This window comes from Balaenoptera musculus, chromosome 14 (assembly GCF_009873245.2).
Source record: "Balaenoptera musculus isolate JJ_BM4_2016_0621 chromosome 14, mBalMus1.pri.v3, whole genome shotgun sequence".
NCBI lineage: Eukaryota > Metazoa > Chordata > Mammalia > Artiodactyla > Balaenopteridae > Balaenoptera > Balaenoptera musculus.
In genome coordinates this window covers 1230258-1250713 of record NC_045798.1, presented here as the reverse complement: position 1 = coordinate 1250713, position 20456 = coordinate 1230258, and the positions used below count along the sequence as shown (strand labels likewise).

The 20456-nt window shown below is 48.1% G+C and overlaps 1 protein-coding gene across 6 annotated transcripts in view; it reads left to right on the top strand.

The window, feature by feature from the left end:
- Positions 1-4524: 4524 nt before the first annotated feature.
- The window catches only part of LOC118906811 (splicing factor SWAP), a 90010-nt gene continuing 74078 nt past the window's right edge, over positions 4525-20456 (top strand). The window contains exons 1-5 of one of the 6 annotated variants that reach the window (XR_005022599.1): positions 4529-5061; positions 7618-7787; positions 8369-8500; positions 13664-13749; positions 19497-19722. Coding sequence is in view for 3 of the 6 variants with exons in the window: in XM_036874500.1 (XP_036730395.1) it covers positions 4844-5061; positions 7618-7787; positions 8369-8500; positions 13664-13749; positions 19497-19722 (832 nt within the window). In the remaining 3 variants the exon portion in view is untranslated. Of the gene's footprint in view, positions 5062-7613; positions 7788-8368; positions 8501-13663; positions 13750-19496; positions 19723-20456 lie in introns of those variants that run through there. The other 5 variants (XM_036874500.1, XM_036874499.1, XM_036874498.1 and 2 more) reach the window with 5 other exon arrangements.

Here is a 20456-nt window from a genome sequence, read left to right as displayed (position 1 = left end):
TTGTTACCAGTCCAGGGTACTAACTTCCCTCTGTAGAACCACCTTTGTTTTCCTAAGTGAACCCTGATTGAAAAGTGCTCGATAATATAAGCTATTTTTTTAAATTATTTATTTATTTATTTATTTTTTTGGTTGCATTGGGTCTTTGTTGCTGTGCACGGGCTTTCTCTAGTTTCAGCGAGCGGGGGCTACGCTTCGCTGCGGTGCGCGGGCTTCTCATTGCGGTGGCTTCTCTTGCTGTGGAGCACGGGCTCTAGGTGCGCGGGCTTCAGCAGTTGTGGCTCGTGGGCTCTAGAGCACAGGCTCAGTAGTTGTGGCGCACGGGCTTAATTGCTCCACAGCATGTGGGATCTTCCCAGATCAGGGCTCGAACCCGTGTCCCCTGCATTGGCAGGAGGGTTCTTAACCACTGCACCACCAGGGAAGACCCTATTATTTTTAAATTAAGCATGTTCAGATTCATAGAAATTGTATGCCCCTTTACAGTATTTATGTGTTTACATGTCTTCCCCCTGCCTTTTATGAGTAGGGATAATGTAAAATGTAACAGATATTGCTAATTTGCCCACCCAATACCCATTCTTCCCTTCTTTGTTAGCAAAGAATCTTTATTCAAGGAGACAATGCATCTCACCTAGCGGCCGCGATGTTATTTATTAGCCACTGAATGAAATTTCCAAACGATAGACAAGGCATTGTCCTTAATTTTTGTCCAACTGGGGATACAAATACATGTTTCCTATCACCCAGGAGTTCACAGTCCTGTGAGGTGCACTCAAGTGCCTGACACACGGTAAGTGCTCAGGTGAGATGGGTTGACTGATATGCTTTTTCATAAACCTGAACGCAAGCTGGGACCCATGGCCTGACATAGGACTTATATTCCTGATTTACTGCATTATTCACAGAAACTCTTGCAAATGTATAAAAACTAAATCCCATTTGGTTGAAAAGGACAAAATTGCACGAAGATGGACCTAGAAATCTAGACCATATAGACCCATTTTCTATGACTATTTACTTCCAAAAACGTATCACCACTTCACAGCCTCTGCCTGCCAGTGTGGGGTGATCTTAGGAGAGGCGTTTCCTCTGTGGCCTCACCCAACTAGGCTGTGACTAGTTACCATTCACGTGGCCAGTTAGCATTCATGGCGGGGACCTGGCTAGGTTCTTAGCCTCATTGGACGGATGAAGTAACTGGAGATCAAAGAGCTCCAGTTTGGCTGGACTGAGCTAACGTCCACAGCAATGGACGAGGCTGGCCATCCTACCTATCAGGACTGCCCAAAACCCACCCACACTTTAAGATTCCGGTTGTGTTAAAAAGCAGGCATTCCTGTGTGGGAAGAATGTTAGTGGAAGCTATCGGCCATTTCAAATTACAGAATAGGAAGGAATCTTCCAGATAATATAAGCAAACTTTTTTACTGTGGTCCACAATAAGAACTACATCTTATGACCATATGTGTGTGTGGCTGAAATAAAAATATCAAAAAATAATAACAGCTTACACCCGAGATGCCCTTTATTCTTTTTAAAAAACATTAAACAAAAATGCACTCGACAGGACTTCCCTGGTGGCGCAGTGGTTAAGAATCCGCCTGCCAATGCAGGGGACACCGGTTCGAGCCCTGGTCCGGGAAGATCCCACATGACACGGAGCAGCTAAGCCCGTGTGCCACAACTACTGTGCCTGCGCTCTAGAGCCCGCGAGCCACAACTAGTGAGCCTGCAAGCCACAACTACTGAAGCCCGCATGCCTAGAGCCCGTGCTCAACAAGAGAAGCCACCGCAATGAGAAGCCCACGCACTGCAACAAAGAGTAGCCCCTGGTTGCCGTAACTAGAGAAAGCCCGCACACAGCAACAAAGACCCAATGCAGCCAAAAATAAATAATAAATAAATAAAATTATATTAAAAAAATGCACTCGACAGAGTTGTGAACACCCTTGTAACTATCACCCAGCTCAACAAATGTTTGCAGCACCCCATCAGCCTTTCCTGATCATAACCCTCTGCTTCCCCCACCTCCCTCACGTCATCATCTCTTTTAACATTGCTGTACTTTGCTTTAATCTTTTTTTCTTTTTAAAAGCAACTTCAATTTTATTTATTTATTTATTTTTAAATTTTATTTTTTGGCTGTGTTGGGTCTTCATTGCTGCATGTGGGCTTTCTCTAGTTGCGGCAAGCGAGGGCTGCCCTTCGTTGCAGTGCGCGGGCTTCTCATTGCGGTGGCTTCTCTTGTTGCAGAGCACGGGCTCTAGGCATGCGGGCTTCAGTAGTTGTGGCTCGCGGGCTCTAGAGCGCAGGCTCAGTGGTTGTGATGCACGGACTTACTTGCTCCACGGTATGTGGGATCTTCACTGACCAGGGCTCGAACCGCTGTCCCCTGCACTAGGCAGGCGGATTCTTAACCACTGCGCCACCAGGGAAGTCCCCTTTGCTTTAATCTTTTACCACCTAAACACTATAGCTTAGTTTTGCCTGTTTGAATTTTAGGATTGGAATCACAAAAGTACTATTTGTACTTTTCTGTCTTGCTTCCTTTGCTCAAAATTGTTTCTGATTCATCCAGGCTCTTGCTTGTAACTGCAGCTCATTCAGTTTCACTGTATATTCCATTGTGTATATAACTATACTACAATTTATTTAAGCGTTCTGTTGTTGATGGACACTTGGGCTGTTTCCAGTTTGGGGGTCATTCAATAATGATGCTATACTAGTGGGAAGCAGCCGCATAGCACAGGGAGATTAGCTGGGTGCTTTGTGACCACCTGGAGGGGTGGGATACGGAGGGAGGGAGGGAGGGAGACGCAAGAGGGAGGGGATATGGGGATATATGTATACTGTAGCTGATTCACTTTGTTATATAGCAGAAACTAACACACCATTGTAAAGCAATTATACTCCAATAAAGATGTTATAAAAAGAAACAAAAGGTTGCTATAAACACTTGAGTCCAGGTCTTCTGCATGTCTTGGGGTATCAGGTAAGACAAGTGCAACTGCTGGGTATTGGTAAGTATGTTGACCTTCACTAGGTAGCGACAGTTTTAAAAAGGGGTTGTACCAATAAACTAAATAAATAGAATAAGAAACAAAACAAAACAAAGTCACCCCGCATGCAAGTGACAGGTCTCCGCAAAAGGGGTCGCCACCAGCGCCCCCAACCACTTTTCCCCCACATGGGTCCCAGGACCCCCAAGTCCGTCACCGCGAGGGGCTTCCCAGTTTACTAAGCTCTTTGACACCCGCTAAGGAAACCTTCCGTGGTACGCGAGACGAGGGTCGTGACCCCCAGGACCGAAAACAAACCAGGGCACCAGAAGGCCATGCGACCCATCCCAGGGCACAGCCTTGTCAGCCACTCCCCGGGCCTCAGAGCCCCAGCCCCAGAGCACCCAACCCCACGGCCCCCCGGCCCCAGAGCACCCGACCCCACGGCCCCCCGGCTCCAAAGCACCCGACCCCACGGCCCCCCGGCCCCAGAGCACCCGACCCCACGGCCCCCCCGGCCCAGAGCACCCGACCCACGGCCCCCCCGCCCCAGAGCACCCGACCCCACGGCCCCCCCGGCCCCAGAGCACCCGACCCCACGGCCCCCCCGGCCCCAGAGCACCCGACCCCACGGCCCCCCCGGCCCCAGAGCACCCGACCCCACGGCCCCCCCGGCCCCAGAGCACCCGTCCCCACGGCCCCCCCGGCCCCAGAGCCCCCGACCCCACGGCCCCCCGGCCCCAGAGCACCCGACCCCACGGCCCCCCCGGCCCCAGAGCACCCGACCCCACGGCCCCCCCGGCCCCAGAGCACCCGACCCCACGGCCCCCCCGGCCCCAGAGCACCCGACCCCACGGCCCCCCCGGCCCCAGAGCACCCGACCCCACGGCCCCCCGGCTCCAGAGCACCCGACCCCACGGCCCCCCCGGCCCCAGAGCACCCGACCCCACGGCCCCCCCGGCCCAGAGCACCCGACCCCACGGCCCCCCGGCTCCAGAGCACCCGACCCCACCGCCCCCCCGGCCCCAGAGCACCCGACCCCACGGCCCCCCCGGCCCCAGAGCACCCGACCCCACGGCCCCCCCGGCCCCAGAGCACCCGACCCCACGGCCCCCCGGCTCCAGAGCACCCGACCCCACGGCCCCCCCGGCCCCAGAGCACCCGACCCCACGGCCCCCCCGGCCCCAGAGCACCCGACCCCACGGCCCCCCGGCTCCAGAGCACCCGACCCCACGGCCCCCCCGGCCCCAGAGCACCCGACCCCACGGCCCCCCGGCTCCAGAGCACCCGACCCCACGGCCCCCCGGCTCCAGAGCAGCCGACCCCACGGTCCCCCGGCCCAGGCAACAGCCAACAGGAAACCTCGCCCAGGAAAAGAACATCCGCCCCCACCGAGCCGCGCACTCGGCCCACGAAGCACCCGCCCTCCTTCCGCCCAGAGCCGGGAAGGGCCAGGGTGCGGGCAGCGCGCGGTCCAAAGCTGCGCTTTCGCCACTGCCCTGGACGCCCGCCGGAGAAAAATCAACACGGAAAACACGCTCTCCTCTGATAACTGCAGCCCCTAACGGGGCGGAGCCTCCGAATGCGAAAGGCTAAAGCCAAATCTTTTCTAGCGGCTCAAACTGCCCCGGGGGTAGCGAATCTGCAGAGCCTGCTCGCCGGAAGTAGGGCCGCCCCTCGCCGGAAGTTGCGCTTCCTCCATTTTGTTGCCCGCTATGGCGGCGGTGTAGAGGTTGGGGCCGGGATGCGGCGCGTCTGACTGAGGGGGTAGGCCAGGCGGAGACATCGGGGACATCGTCGCGGCGCAGAAGAGAACCAGCCTGGACGCCGGGGACGCTGTCATGTACGGCGCGACCGGAGGCCGCGCCAAAACCGAGAGGAAAAGCGGCGCGAAGGAGGAGGCCGGGCCGGGCGGTGCCGGCGGCGGGGGGAACCGAGTGGAGCTGCTGGTCTTCGGCTATGCCTGCAAGCTGTTCCGAGACGACGAGCGGGCCTTGGCCCAGGAGCAGGGACAGCACCTCATCCCCTGGATGGGGGACCACAAGATCCTCATCGACAGGTCGGTTCCTCCCCCCACCCGCCGCTCCTCCCCTTCCCTCGCCCGCTTGATTTCGTCTGATGTTGACTTGATGATCAGGACTGGAAAGGGGTTTTCTGGAGCCATCAGGGATCCGGGAGGGCACCCACTCCCCTGTCCCCACATCCCCCTGGTTTTCGGGGGGGAGGGGGACGGTGAAACCGGCCCTAAGGCCCTGGCTGGAGCTGCGTGTCGCCGGGGGGATCGTCTCTGCCCCCGCAGCCCCTCGCGACCTCTCACTCTTGTCGCTGGGTTGCAGTTGCCACTCCGGGCAGTGGAAGTTGCCCGGGCCCTGGGCCTCTCCTGACCGGCGCTCTGGGGCCCGCCGCGCTCCCATAGCTCGGTGTGGGTGGGAGGGTCAGCCCGAAACGCCTCAAGCTTGATGCCGCAATTAGATACCTCTTGGGTCCCATGAGTCGGCTTTGAACCTGCCGTACTCCCAGCGCTCTCTGTGGAGCGCGCGTATTTTGCCGGCTTGACATTTGACTCCCCCCGACTCCTCCCCCATCCTGTGTTAATCCCATGAGTTTGACAGATTCGGGCCGAGGGTGAAGTTGCCAATCAGTTGGAGGCCAGTTGACTTCGTGCAGACACTGGTCTTGCTCTTAGAGGTAGCGTTCTTAGGGCTGGTTTCACTGTCTCTTAAAACTGAAGGGTGGAGCTGGGATACAGATGTGTTCTTTTCAAATCAAAGGTGCTTTAGGTAATCACCCTGGAGGGTGTTTAGTCACTTTGGGCAGAGGGGTCCCGGGATTGGATTTCTAAAGATGTTTGATTTGAAAAGGATGACCTTACGTGATGTAGGTTGTTTGCTCTCTTCCCCTCCCATGTTTTCAGTCCCTCTTTCCTTCTCCTCCTTGGGATTTTTGTTAGTCGGTTTGGTTTTTGCCAATTTGGCAACTCTGCTTCTGGGGCCCGGACTGAAAAGTAACCGTGACCAACCGTTAGACTGTGGAATAGTCTCGGAGTGAAGGAAGCCCATCGTTTGAGACAATTAAAACTGGATTCTGCAGAGCCCTGGACCATGACTGTAGGGATAGCCCCTGAGCTGGCCAGAATGGACACATTAATGACCAGACGCCTTTTTCCATCCCCGACGTTTCCATTTGGAGTTAGATCTAGACAAGAAGGACTCATGGACGGAGATTGGCCAGCTCAGGTCTGGATCTGAGGGCCCCCATGCTCTGCTCAAGCATGCTGTGCCTTTAAACCATGGTTCCTATTGAATCATGCTGCCTGAGCTGTCAGGCAGCTTCCTCTTCCAAAGTGTTACTTGCGATATTTATTATTAAAGTTTGATAAGCGAGGAAATCTGAGCTTTTTATACAGTTTTCCATATCATTCTGTATATGATGTGAGTTAGGTCTTCCAAAACCAGTGGGGAGCAAACACTGCACATGTACATGTGTAATATTTTAAAATAATGATCTACATTTGTAAGTTAAGGAGGTTTACAGCATAGTAAACATAATTTTGAAATTTAATAAAATGCAATAACTTGGCTACCCTGAAATTTTTGGCCTTTTTTTCTTGTAAATGTCTTTTTTTACCTGTAGTATTTTCTGGTCCTCATTACAAAAGTCAGCATTAAAAAATTAAGCAGACTTTTGTTGGTCTCTCTCCGTTTGTTTTTGCAACCCTAAATCTGAGTGTTTTAAGTGAAATTTACTAGTTCACTCGTTATCTGAGAGGTGCACATTGACAGCATCTTCATGGAGTCTTCTGTGTTAAAAGCACGGCAGAAAGTGCTCTTCTTATTCTTAATTTGGCTAAAGTATCTATTGGTCCATGCAAGTACACATGGATGTGTCTTCGTGTATGTTATATCTTGGGGGCATAAGGTCTGGAAGAAGATAATTATACTGCATCTTCTAATAGTTTTGCTCCGTTTCTAGTGAACCTCCTTAAACTGCACGTATATGTCGCTGTTCCTATGTCTGTGTGTCTCTCTATCACATAACCCAGCACTTATTTCCTCAGCCAAGTGGCTAGGGGGCGAGCCTAGCCAAGATTTTACCTCCAATGGACGCGAGTTTCTTTGGTGAAGATCTCTGCTGAGCGTTGGGGACTAGCGGACGGCGGCGGGGGAATCGCGACCGCTTGGTCCTCGCGGATATTAGGTGTCTGTGTGCTCGGCGTGCGCGAACGTAAGCCACGGTACTGGACTTCTCGGAAAAAAATTTCTTTTTACTTTTTATTTTTTTTTTTTGCACATGGCATTGAATGGTTAACCAAACCATACACGGTAAGAACTGCCACTGAAGTGGATACCATTTTAAGCTATTAAAGGATTGTTTACCTCTAATTATAAGTTCTATCATATTGTAGAAAGGAGTTTAGACTTTCTTAAGATAACTTGAGCTTAAAAGCAGGTGAGCTATGACTAGCCAAATTAAATATAAATCTGAGAAGAGTTTGTATGTTTGTTTTCCTATTTTTATTTCTTTCTCTTAATCGGTAAGTATATGTATAAAACATCCCACGCAAACCAACCCAGACGTTAATTTCCTTCCGTTGACCAGCATGTTCATATTACAGATATGATGGGCGCGGTCACCTGCATGACCTTTCTGAGTGCGATGCTGAGTATTCCACGTGGAACAGAGATTACCAGCTCTCTGAAGAGGAGGCACGAATAGAGGCCCTGTGTGATGAAGAGAGGTATTTAGCCTTGCATACGGACTTGCTTGAGGAAGAGGCAAGGCAAGGTACTGCTCAAGAAAAACTTATTTAAGCAACAAACTCTTTAAAATTTTTTAAGTATTTAAAAATTTACTCCCATTCATTTTTTTATACTCACTCTTTCTGATATTATCTTGACAGTACCCAGTGGATTGGAAAAACAGGAGTCTTTGCGTTCTGAGAGGACCTCAGGATAGTTTATATGTAGAGCCACAAAGAATTTTCCCAGCTTTTGAGGGCAGACTGGGATTTGAAAAAACAAAAACCAAACTCTTTAACTGTTCTTCTTTAACAGTATCGTATAAATTAAAATTGATGTTCTTGTCTTTGCCTTAACAATCTTTAATACAGTTCTTAATCCCCAAATTTCTCAGCAGGAAGAAATTTTCCACAAAAGACATGTATTCTGCTGTCTGTGGTAAACATGTACTGGCAAAAGTACATATTGATAGATATGAAGTGTGAATTTTTAGAAACGTTTTTGCCTCAAAAAGAGGTTGGAAAAAGTGTGCTGTATGCTTTACTGATAGCTACAACTTTAGAAATATATAAAATTTTTCTCAGTAAATTTCTATTTTTGTTAACATCATTCTTATTTTTATTCAAGAGGAAGAATACAAGCGGTTGAGTGAAGCGCTAGCGGAGGATGGGAGCTATAATGCAGTGGGATTCACTTACGGCAGTGATTACTATGACCCGTCCGAGCCAACAGAGGAAGAGGAGCCTTCTAAACAGAGAGGTGGGGGGCTGCCCAGGGTGATGACGTTGGGCAGGTACTACGTGTAGCCGTAGAGTCTCCCAAACACGATACGGGCACTAAGTGATTACAGCATCACTGGGACAGAAAGGGAACATTATTGGTATTAGGGTAAAACAAAGCTAAAGACCAGAAAATGAATTGTTAATGGAGATGGAGAGTGAATTCAGACTTTAGTTATCTGTCTAGGATCCGGGTGCCTTTCCTTTATTTCTTTTGGATTCAGGGAATAGGAAGTTACTCACCCTGGATTCTTTGTTTCTTGATAGACAATATATGTGTTGAAATCCACAGTGACTTGTTCTTGGGGCATTGAAAGGACAGGCATTAACCACCCTCCTGCTAACCTGCTTCTTCATATCCCCTCCACGACTGAAATAATGGCAGATGTCCAGCGGAAGGACACCTGTGGAGTCAGTTATTACCAAACAGAAAACAGCACAGTATGTCCTGGTTAGGCTCAGTAGGCCCTAGGACGTAGACTTACCATGGTGTTTTAAAATAATGTTTACATAGAATTAATGATCTTAAATTTATGCCTTTCTGGATTAACTCGGAATATTTATTTAAAAAAAAAAAAAATAGGGGGCTTCCCTGGTGGCGCAGTGGTTGAGAATCTGCCTGCTAATGCAGGGGACACGGGTTCGAGCCCTGGTCTGGGAAGATCCCACATGCCGCGGAGCAACTAGGCCCGTGAGCCACAACTACTGAGCCTGCGCGTCTGGAGCCTGTGCTCCGCAACAAGAGAGGCCGCGATAGTGAGAGGCCCGCGCACCGCGATGAAGAGTGGCCCCCACATGCCGCAACTAGAGAAAGCCCTCGCACAGAAACGAAGACGCAACACAGTCAAAAATAAATTAATTAATTAATTTAAAAAAAAAAGTAACAAATGTTCAAGTACAATTGGTGTCTTAAAAAAAAAAAAAATAGTGCTACTAAAAAATCCAGACCCATGCAGTTCAGGAACAAATGTCCGTAGTCACTTTGGTAAGACCTGAGAGCACCTTTATTACAGCCCTGCGTTCTGATCAGTCATGAGTTATCAGTAATGATAATTATTAAGGGTGGATACATTAAGGATGGGTCACTCTATTCGTGGTATTCTGTTTAAAGAGAAGGAGAACTTCAGAAACCTATCCAAATGTTCAGAACAATGAACAGGAATCTCATCATAGAGGGATTTAACTTTAGAGCTAACTGAACCTGTGATGCGGGACTCGATTGTTTTCTCCTTAAGTAACAAACCTCCTGACGAGTATGAAGTAATTATAGCAGTTTAATTTTAAGCTGCTGTCTGCCCTGCGCGGTGCAGCTGCACTGGGGCTCTCCCGACCCCTTGCCGGGGGCGTGATCCTGGGAGAGCAGTACAGACACTCGCCTTGTCGCCCTTCCTTTCCCTCTGCTCATTGCTTGATGGACACAGCTCTGTCCTGTGAGCTTCTAACGAGCTTTTCCAGGCGTAATTTTAACCATGTTGAGTTAAAGCGTGGTTAAGGTATTAAACACCTTTTTCCGTTGACTTTTGGATCTGACCATACCTCAGAAGTTAGGGTGCGGTAGACATGTTCTTGCAGGTTTAAGAAGTATACACTCATTCCTTTATCCAAAATAATTCATCCACTTTGGGATTCTGAATAGTACCTGTTTTGTTGTTGTGTCTGAACCATATACGTTATGTCTGCTTTAAATATCTAGTGTTTGATCAGAAGGAAGGAATGCATACTGTCACCATTTCACAAGTGAAGAATTGAGATTTATAGAGCCCAGATGTCTTTTGCAAGGTCCATCGACTATCTTTGGAAACATGTATAATAATCATTCCTTAACATTTCAGATTAGGGATCAGCAAACTATGACCGAGGCCCAGCTGGCACGTTTCTGTGAGGTTTTATTGGAACAGCTGTGCTCATCTGTTCATGTTTTGTCTGTGCGGCTTTTGCACTTCAATGGCAGAGTTGAGTAGATGAGACAGAGACCACGTGGCCCGAAGAGCCAAAGATATTTACTGTCTGGCATTTTACAGAAAGAGGTTGCCAGCCCCTGTTCTAGATGATGGGCACTTGTCTTGGTGTAGTTATTGGGCTAACTGATGTTGAGCTTTGTTATGATTATTGAATTTTAAGAACTTCCATGTGAGTTGGTTTCTCTTCCAAGTTTTAGTGTGTTTTCTCTTTAACGTAAAGTTCTCTGTATTTAAAATGTTGTTTCTTTCTGTAATCACATCCGCAGAACTTTGCTTTGTATGCTGATTAACTTTTTAATGGAACGGGCCCATTCCATTAATGGGCACATGTAAACCTTACAGCTTGGCTCTTCATGTTTAATTTACACTAATATAAATAAAATGCCACATCTATAAATAACATGTACACATGCACACAAACACCTACATATGTGTATGTGTACCTATACACACACACACTTTTTAAATGGAATTCAAAATATTGGGTATTTGGTACCCAATACCACTAACAACCAAATTTTACTTTACTGCTGCGTTATCTTAAAATTTGAAAATTTAAATTTTTGTTTGTTTTCCTGAGTCACCAACATGTCTAAATATTCCTTGATTTCCAGAATTACTATGCAGTTGACCCTTGAACAGCACAGGTGTGAACTGTGCAGGTCTACTCATTCTCAGATTTTTTTTTTTTTTCAATAAAACAGTACTGCACTGTTGGTTGAATCCACAGATGTGGAACCGCAGGTACAGAGAGGGCCAACTGTGGGACTTAAGCATCCACAGATTTTGGTTTCCCCTGCAGATACTGAGGGATGACTGCGTTGTCTGGGCGTCTTTAGCACTTTAAAACCTTGTGATATTAAACAGAAGCATTTGATGGCACCTTTATTTCTGTGTAATTTAACTTCTCTCTTCCCTTTTTGCAGCTTACTGTTTTCATGCCAGTTCCATCCTTTAGATTTTCAGTTTTTCATCATTATTACATATCCATGTTTTTAAACAAGAAAAAGTTATTTAAATTTATCTGAATCTGAGTTAGTCTTGCAGCGGTGGGTTTTTACTTTGTGCTGCTAAAGCCATTTTTCCGTAAAGAGAGGTGTGTATAAGAATAGAGCAACGCTGTGTAGCCCACCTGTTCCAAACAGCTCTTTTGATTCCAGTGGCTTTTTTTTTTTAACATTTTTATTTATTTATTTATTATTTATTTATTTATTTTTGGCTGTGTTGGGTCTTCGTTTCTGTGCGAGGGCTTTCTCTAGTTGCGGCAAGCGAGGGCCACTCTTCATCGCGGTGCGCGGGCCTCTCACTATAGTGGCCTCTCTTGTTGCGGAGCACAGGCTCCAGACGCGCAGGCTCAGTATTTGTGGCTCACGGGCCTAGTTGCTCCGCGGCACGTGGGATCTTCCCAGACCAGGGCTCGAACCCGTGTCCCCTGCATTAGCAGGCAGATTCTCAACCACTGCGCCACCAGGGAAGCCCCCAGTGGCTTTATTTTTGAGAACAACTTAGCACTAAGGAAAGGCTATTTCCTTAGTTTCCATCACTTTGTCATTTTAGGGAGATACGGTAAAAGTTGTACTTTTATACAGACACCTTTGGCTTCATTCCCAAAGGAAATTGGGGATTTTAAGCTGTTACTTGGCATGTCGCAAACCAGTGTTTTCTAATATCTGCCAGTTCGGTGTGTCATCTGGTTACTGGAGCTGAACGGGCGTATTGTTGGTTATAGGGAGCTTTCAGGCCACAATAAGTCTTTAGTCCTTGGGTGAGAGTAAGGCTACGTGAGCTTGTGGGACAGTATTAAATACTCACTTAATAGGAACTTACAATCAATCTGTATCTCATCAGACTACAGTCCCCAGGTCTTTGTGTACTGTGAAGCCTGTTTAAAATTCCCTCTTGGCTTCACAGAGAATTAGGTTTGATAGGAGACTTTTGAAATTGTTCATCTCGTCAAGAGACTCTATTATGTATGATGGAAACGTTTGTTTTGATGAAGATTTAATGTTTATTTCATGTCATCTTTTTTGAAAGAAAAACTTAAGTAGATGTTGAAATCCTTAAAACTGTTAACTTTTACAAGGTTTCTACTATTTTTTGTACATTTCACTGTATTCTTTTAAATTGATCATCTGAGTGATTGAATTGTATATAGGTACCTTAGAATTCAGAAGGCTATAATGTGTAGTGCCTTGTCTAATATACAGTAGACAAATGTTTATTAAATGAACCATTAAAGAAGAAATGGAGGGACTTCCCTGGTGGTCCACTGGTAAAGAACTGCCTTACAATGCAGGGCGCGGGTTCAATCCCTGGTCGGGGAACTAAGATCCCACATGCCGCAGAGCAACTAAGCCCCCGTGCCACAACTACTGAGCCTGTGTGCCACAACGAGAGAGCCCACATGCTGCAAACTACAGAGCCCACGCACTCTGGACCCCGTGCGCCACAGCTACAGAGCCCACACGCCCTGGAGCCTGCACGCCACAACTAGAGAAGAGAAAACCTGCACGCTGCAACTAGAGAGAAGCCCGCTCGCCGCAAAGAAAGATCCCGCATGCCTCAACAAAGATCCTGCGTGCCGCAACTAAGACCCGATGCAGCCCCCCAAAATAAATAAATAAATAAATAATAAATACGTCCTTTAAAAAAAAGAAGAAGAAGAAGAACTGGAAATACATCTGATTATTTGTGAAAAGAGAGGTGATTTGCTTGTGGGGAGAAGTCTTGGCAGTTACGTGCAGGGTTTTTACGGTTCAGTGGTGAAAGTGGTTGTCTTGGAATTGAGCACCGTGTCCTGTGCCTGACGCTCTGGGGGACCCACAGCGACGGTTTGAAGGGCAGTCCTCGCAGATCAGAGGGGCTGGGAAGGAGGAGAGCCGAGCGCGGAGCCTTGTGTGGAAAACGCTCACGTGCCTGTCTCGCTGCACCCTCCCCACGGCCGGGGAGTCCACGCTGCCGCTGCGTCTGTACCCCCAGCCCCTCGGGGGTTTGGTAAAGTGATTCTGCCCACACGTGGTGGAACGAGCAGAGCCCGGAAGTGTTCTGGGAGGGGTGGTGTGCGACAGAACCGGGAAGGGCCTGTCATGCCCACGCCCCCGGCCCCATAGTGGTTTACAGCTGGTGGACGTGCCTCCTCTGCAGGTCACGGTTCTGAAGTTCTACGTCTTCTTTTTATACAGAAAAACACGAGGCTGAAAATTTGGAGGAAAACGAGGAGCCTTTCATTGCCCCTTTAGGACTGAACGTGCCGTCTGATGTGGAGCTGGTAGGTGTCTTTCTCATTCACAATACTGTTAACCTTTGTTACTACTTATCGGGAGGTACTAGTGTGAGCGCCCCACCGTAATCACAGCTGCTTTCTAGTTTGGGTGTGTAATGCTTTAAAATCATTTGTGAGTTAATGGAGAAAAAATCACACACCACCCCTCTCCCCCTGAAGAAAAAGGGAGAAATTACAGCAGAATCACCAGACCAGAGCATCGGGCCTGAGGAGCTGGCCCGCTCTCAGAGACCGTATGGTTGAATCCCCAGACTTTACCAGCGGGAAACCCAGTCAGAATTACTGGCGAGGGGACTGCTAGCCGTGTTTAGATGCAAAACCCTCCTGCCCGAGGCAGCGTGGCCTTCAGTGCAGTTGCCGTGTCCTGTCTTTTGCTAGCGTGGTTTTGTGGGCACTCAAGGTAGGGACCTTTACCGTAACATTCTCTTGGCACCCTTCCACCCGGTTCTCCTCTCCGTTATGACTAGGGCCCTGTGGCATCTCCAGGCGGCCCCTGCCCTCGGGAGGGACACCTGGGTGGCATCCTCTTGGCCTAAGTGCTCTGCAGCTGGGTCTCTAGTTCCCATTGATCTCACTTTGCTATTTCAGCTACGTCCAGTCAAGGTTACATTGTAACAGGCCCCATTGAGGGTTTTCTAAGTATTATTTAATGCTAGTAACCCTGTAAGGTAGCTTCCTGTTCCCCTTTCACAGATGAAGAAAAGTGAAGAAGTTGGGTCGTGCGTGCCAGGCAGGACCTCTAACCCATGGTCTTAGCTGTTGTGCCATCATGAGTCGCTGTGCTTTGTGGGATTCTTACATGTTCATTAGGGATGTTTAAAATATTTGTGTTGCGTGTACATACTTGGAAAAGGGATATTCGTGCTCAGAGTAAAGGCTTTTCTTTGGCATCTTCCTAACTGGATTGCAAGCACCATGGACGTGGGCATTCCGGCTCCTTCATTGTGTCCTGCTGCAACATCATGGAATAAACAGTGGATGCTGAAAACTCCTCATAGAAGGAGCCTCTTGGATCCCCACGCTAGCACGTGATACTTCCCTTATTTAGCGCAGCATGAATCGGCTGGTTCTTGCCCTTCGGTTTTATGTGACGATGGGAGATAACAGAATTTAATTCCTGCCTCCACCCATTCCTTCCTCCACTTACTCATTTATAAATCCTCTCCTTCTCTTTCTCTTTTCTTGCAAATGTGGGTAAAAATTTCTTTGGATTTCGCCAAGTAGAATTACTCTTTATGTTTGATTCCCGTTTCTACCGTTGATCAGTTTGCTACAGTTAACGCTGAAAATGTTATCTGAGGATTTGATATCCTGAGACTTGTATTGATATATTTTTATGTATTGTATTTCTGTTTTTTCTGGAATATGCTATTCTACGTGAGAGACGCATTAAAAACAGTTGCTCTCTTACCCACATGTAATGCTAAAAGCTTTTATTTAAGGTTGACTATATAGATTTTTATTAAGTTTTGGTACGAAAGATCATTTTTAAGCTTTTATGCAAACATAAACATAGAGGTGTAGTAGATTTTGTTGCCTTAATTCCTCCTGAAGTATTTAGTGGTTGTATGTTCCCGGAGTCAGCATCACTAGGCTGTTCAGTGGCCTGCCGGGACCGAAAGCGCCTGCTCCCCGTGGAGAGCACAGCAAGCCTGGAGTATAGTGGTCTGCTCTCTCCCGATGTTCTTATAAAATGGTCCCCTGAGTAGGAAATCTCTGCGATTGTGTAGAAACCATGTGTAAGTGCTTACCAGGTCGCCTGTGGACAGCTCGCTTTTCCTGTGTGGTGGCATCAGGACGTCATTCTTCAGAATTGCTGTGAATCGGGGCAGTGATTCGCTGTATACATCACACACTGTCGTGTCCACGTTCTTGGGGAGACTGTCTAGGAGACAGGTGTCTGCGTCGTACGTTCCATCTTGGTGACCAAGCATGAAACTGCCGGCTCGCGTTTAGGTGACACTTGCTGCCTCGGTGGGCAGGGGCTGCTCTGGCAGCGGCGGAGGCGGGGGTGGTAAAGAGAGCGGGTGCTTGAGGGGTTCTCAGGTTTTCAGCTAGGCTTTTGGATTAGAACCTCATGGCTGCAGGGTCTCTGGGGTTTCGTGCGAAGGGTCAGGAGCAGTGAGAGGTCGCAGCGCCCTGGAAGCCGCGTGCTGGCGCCTGCTCGAGGCTGGCCGCCTGGTCCCACTGGGCCCCTCGGCTCCAGCTCCTCGGGTGACCTCACAGCTTTATTTTAGCTTTTCGTAGTGACTCTGTTTGTCCACTTGTATGTTTCTTGGGAAGTAAGGACCTATTTTCTCCCGGAATACGTAGCCCAGCATCACTTGTCCCGACATTGTGTTTTCAGTTACCTGTCCCTTTCCCAGGGACTTGAAGGCTGTCTTTGTCACCTCCTGAGTTCTACACGTGCCCAGGTCCCTTTCTGGCTGTGTTGTGTTGTCTTGCACTGTGGGGAAGGTGGAGGGCATGTCTCAGCTCAGTCTCTCACCCACCCGAGACGCCGCAGGTCCGAGTTCTGAGCCCAAACGAGGTTTCCACAAACCCTGTCCAGAGGCGCGCGAGGTCGCGTGAGCCCCGCACCTGTTCTGTACCACCTCACGTTCCCCTCGGGTCAGCCAAGGGGACCAGAAGTGCTGCTGCTCGGCACACCCGTTTGAGTGTATTTACAAGGGAAATGTGCTTGTTTAACATATTTTACGGACAGAAGGAAAACGGGGGAAGGATACAACGTACAATTCTCGTCCTGGTCCTGCGCGGTGACACCAGTAGGTTAATAACAACACCAGGTAATGAGTGTTCATTGAGCGTGTGCTGTGTGCCAGGCACTGTGTTTGCTCGGATCTTCCGTCCTCACAACGCCAGTACCTCTGACGGGGACACGGGGCAGAGCTGTCGAGAGCAGCCGCCCCAGGTCATCCTGTAAGGGTCAGGCCTGCACTTCCAGCCCAGAGCCACTCAGAGCTCGGAGCCACTGCGGTTACGCCTTACTGAACGTTGTTCTGATTAGAGCGTTAGTCTCACCATAAGTTCAGGTGCTGTGTTGCCATGGGATGGGGATGGGGAGAAAAAAGAAGCATGATTTACCCCTGTGTTCCTGTGGAGTCCTGCCTTTTCTTGGGGGTTTGTGAGGACTTTTCACGTATGATGAGTGCTAAGCCCTGGTCCAGTAAGTTTCGTGCACTTTTGTTCTCCTGGCATTTTGTCTTTTACCTGTTTGTTCCTCTTTCCATGCAGAATTTAAAGGTATTTGTGAAGTCATATATGTCACCATATATGTCACCATATTCGTTTCTGGCTTCAGGATTTTGAATCTTGTCTTAGAAGACCTTTCCACCCCTGACAATTTTTAAATATTTTCCTATACTTCCTGCTGTTACTTCCATAGTTTTGTTTTGACAGTTGAGTTCGTGCCTCAGTCTGATATTATTTGGGGCTCTGATCACAGAGGAGGAGAGAGGGCCAGCCCAGCTGCGCCTGGGGCTCCTCGCTTATTCACCCCACCTGCCGCCCAGCCTGTCCCCCAGCCCCACCCTGCTCCAGGGATCGGAGCTCCAACATTTTCCAAAGCTCTTTGGAAAATCGGTGCAGGTTTTCTGACCTCACATACTGTTGTCCCATTTCCCGATGCCTACTCTGGAGTTTCTAGAGCCACGTTAATTTTGGAGATGCTGGGAGGTGTTAGTCCCCCTTCTTGGGCTCAGTTGCTTTCTTTAAAGGCTTCCATAAATTAGAAAAGCATTTTCCCCTGGACCAGTCAGTCTTTGTAACACATAAATATTTATATGTTGGCTACATCCTTAAAATCCCATCTTATGGTAGGAATAATCATATTCTTAAACAGAAGAAGATTTTTCTAAAACCTACATGATAAGGAGAGCAGAGAATGACTTTCTCCAAACCAAGTGTTTATCTTATATCCACTTGCTTCAGTAGCAGATCTTGAAGGATACTCATAAGGTGCTTTGTTTTTCTATAATCGTTGTCGCTTTGTAAAATTACCCATACATTGCTTTGTAACTGCTGTGGCCATAATATGATATCATAAGAGGGCCTGCTTTTAAGAAATTTTAGACCAACAGTTTGGTCAATAGAGAACATCTCTACTTGGGGGGCGGGAGGGGTTGTATTTTCCTTTAAGGATCATCATTCTGAAGTGATCATTAATAATTGTCATATATACGGAATACACTAATGCGAAAATTAATCTTCCTGTTGAGCCAAAGCTACTGAAAATGTGCGTCAGGATCCGCACTTCGGTGCAACAGTGGGCCTTTAACGTGGACTCTAGTGTATTTTGGGATCAGTAAATAACTTTAATCATAGACATTTATCCAGTTTAAGTGTGAAGGACATCATCAGTTCAGGAATTACATTTGAGAATTAAGGCGTTTGTATTTTGTGAAGGATTCAGCCCTGAAATTACAGTAAGCATCTTGTATTCTTAACCGCCCATTATTAGAATAATTTCCCACTTTATTTGCATGTAATTTTCTAGTGTTAATCTCTTCATTAATATTAAAAGTATTTCAGATGTGTGGCTTCCAGCTTCTGGTCCGAGGGGCTCCATGTGTGGGTAGGAATTGCTCAGCTCATGATGGGGCGGAGGTAACTTCGCAGCACGTGCAGGAGAGAGGTGGGGTCTGGCTCCAGGTAGTGAACGCGCTCCAAGGTGACTCGCCCAGTAAACGTGGGTGAAACCGTCTCTGTTCTGGCCAGACCACAGGTAGCTGGGCCTCAGTTTGGAGCTCTGTACTTTTTTTTTGGCCGCGTTGGGTCTTCGTTCCTGCACGCGGGCTTTCCCTAGTTGTGGCGAGCCGGGGCTACTCTTCATTGCGATATGCACGCTTCTCATTGCAGTGGCTTCTCTTGTTGTGGAGCACGGGCTCTAGGCCTGCGGGCTTCAGTAGTTGTGGCACACGTGCTCAGTAGTTGTGGCTTGCGGGCTCTAGAGCACAGGCTCAGTAGTTGTGGCACACGGGCTCAGTTGCTCCGCAGCATGTGGGATCTTCCCCGGACCGGGGATCAAACCTGTGTCCCCTGCATTGGCAGGTGGATTCTTAACCACTGCGCCACCAAGGAAGTCCCTGGAGCTCTGTACTTTTAAGTGGGAGCGTTGATGAACGGGCGCCACGGGGCAGTCTTACAGGGAGTAGGAAGGAGGAACGGGATGCGGAGAGCTCAGGTGCAGAAGGAAAGGCTGGGCGTGAGCCTGCGGCTTTCCTTGGGTGTACAAAAGGAGTGTTTTCCAAGCTCTAAACACTAGTCCCTGCTAAGAAAAAGGGAAGAGAAATGATTCTTAGATCCTTGAGAAACTTATTGAAACATGCACCCCTCTCCCTAGAAAATTGCATGTGTATGTGCAAAATTTGCATACAACTCCCCAGAGGATTGATTCACAACCCCCTGAACCCTATCACAGAACCCTGGTTAAGGGCCCCCAATATACGGAAACACATTGATTGGTGCGGAAAAGCTTGCCTCCTGTGGGTTCAGTACAAAGCTAGAATGGCCTGCCTCGGCAGGTGAGTTTTCTCCCCACAAAATACTGCAAAATTCAGAAACTGACTGAGTGTCGTGTAATGGGGCCAGTGCCACAGTCTGTTCAAACTGGGCTCTTCCCATTGAAATGTCTCTAGTCACTAGTAAAACCAGGGTTATTCCTATGTTTTAAGTCACACGCTCAGTGGAAAAGAGGACAGACTGATAACGTGAACGCGTGTGTTCTCTCGTAGCCACCAACAGCCAAAATGCATGCCATTATTGAGCGCACAGCCAACTTCGTGTGCAAACAGGGTGCACAGTTTGAAATAATGCTGAAGGCCAAACAGGCCCGAAACTCTCAATTCGACTTTCTACGCTTTGATCACTACCTCAACCCCTACTACAAATTCATCCAGAAAGCTATGAAAGAAGGACGGTATACGGTCCTGGCAGAAAACAAAAGTGAAGAGAAAAAGAGTATGTGAAACTGTTTCTGTCCTGTGTTGTTGGGCTGGGGGAGGGGTTGAGATCTGCGCTGTAGGACTTCCTGGACGTTTGTGAAATCCTGCCACTAAGGCACGAGGATTAAACCTGCTGTGCAATAAGTCTGAACATATATTAGATTCTTAATTACTGTTTTCATAGATGGGTGACATAGAGTTAAATGTTGATGCCATCAGAGCATAACCATCTAGGTTGGAAACATTTCCCCTCCCTCTGGCTGTCGAACGTGTCACAGACAGAACAGCGAGCCTCGCGCTCCGTGGATGGTTCTAGCGCGCACCCCGCGTTAGGGCCTGAGGCTGAATTACACAAGTCCACAGGATGAAGTGGCTAATCTTACTCTCTTTTTTTTTACTCTACCTTAAGCTGTTGTTTTTATAAGTGTCTAAATTTGGAGTTCTTACTACAAAGACCAATTAAGTATTTTGAGTAACATTCCGAGACAACAGTACATATGTCTGCCATTGAATTTTTCTTTCAGCTGAAACACGATTTTCAAAATCAGTTGCATACATCTTACTACAGACCTCATCTTCTCCATGTTTCTTTGTTTGCTGTAGTTTTGTAAAAAAATCTGTTGCTGTCATTTTACCTTCATAAATCAGTAAGATTTTTGCCTTTTTTCCAAAAAATTTAAATATTCAGTGGCTCCGGACTAGTAAATGCCAGAGGGAAGGTGCCAGCGGGGCCGAGGTTGTGCTCCTTTC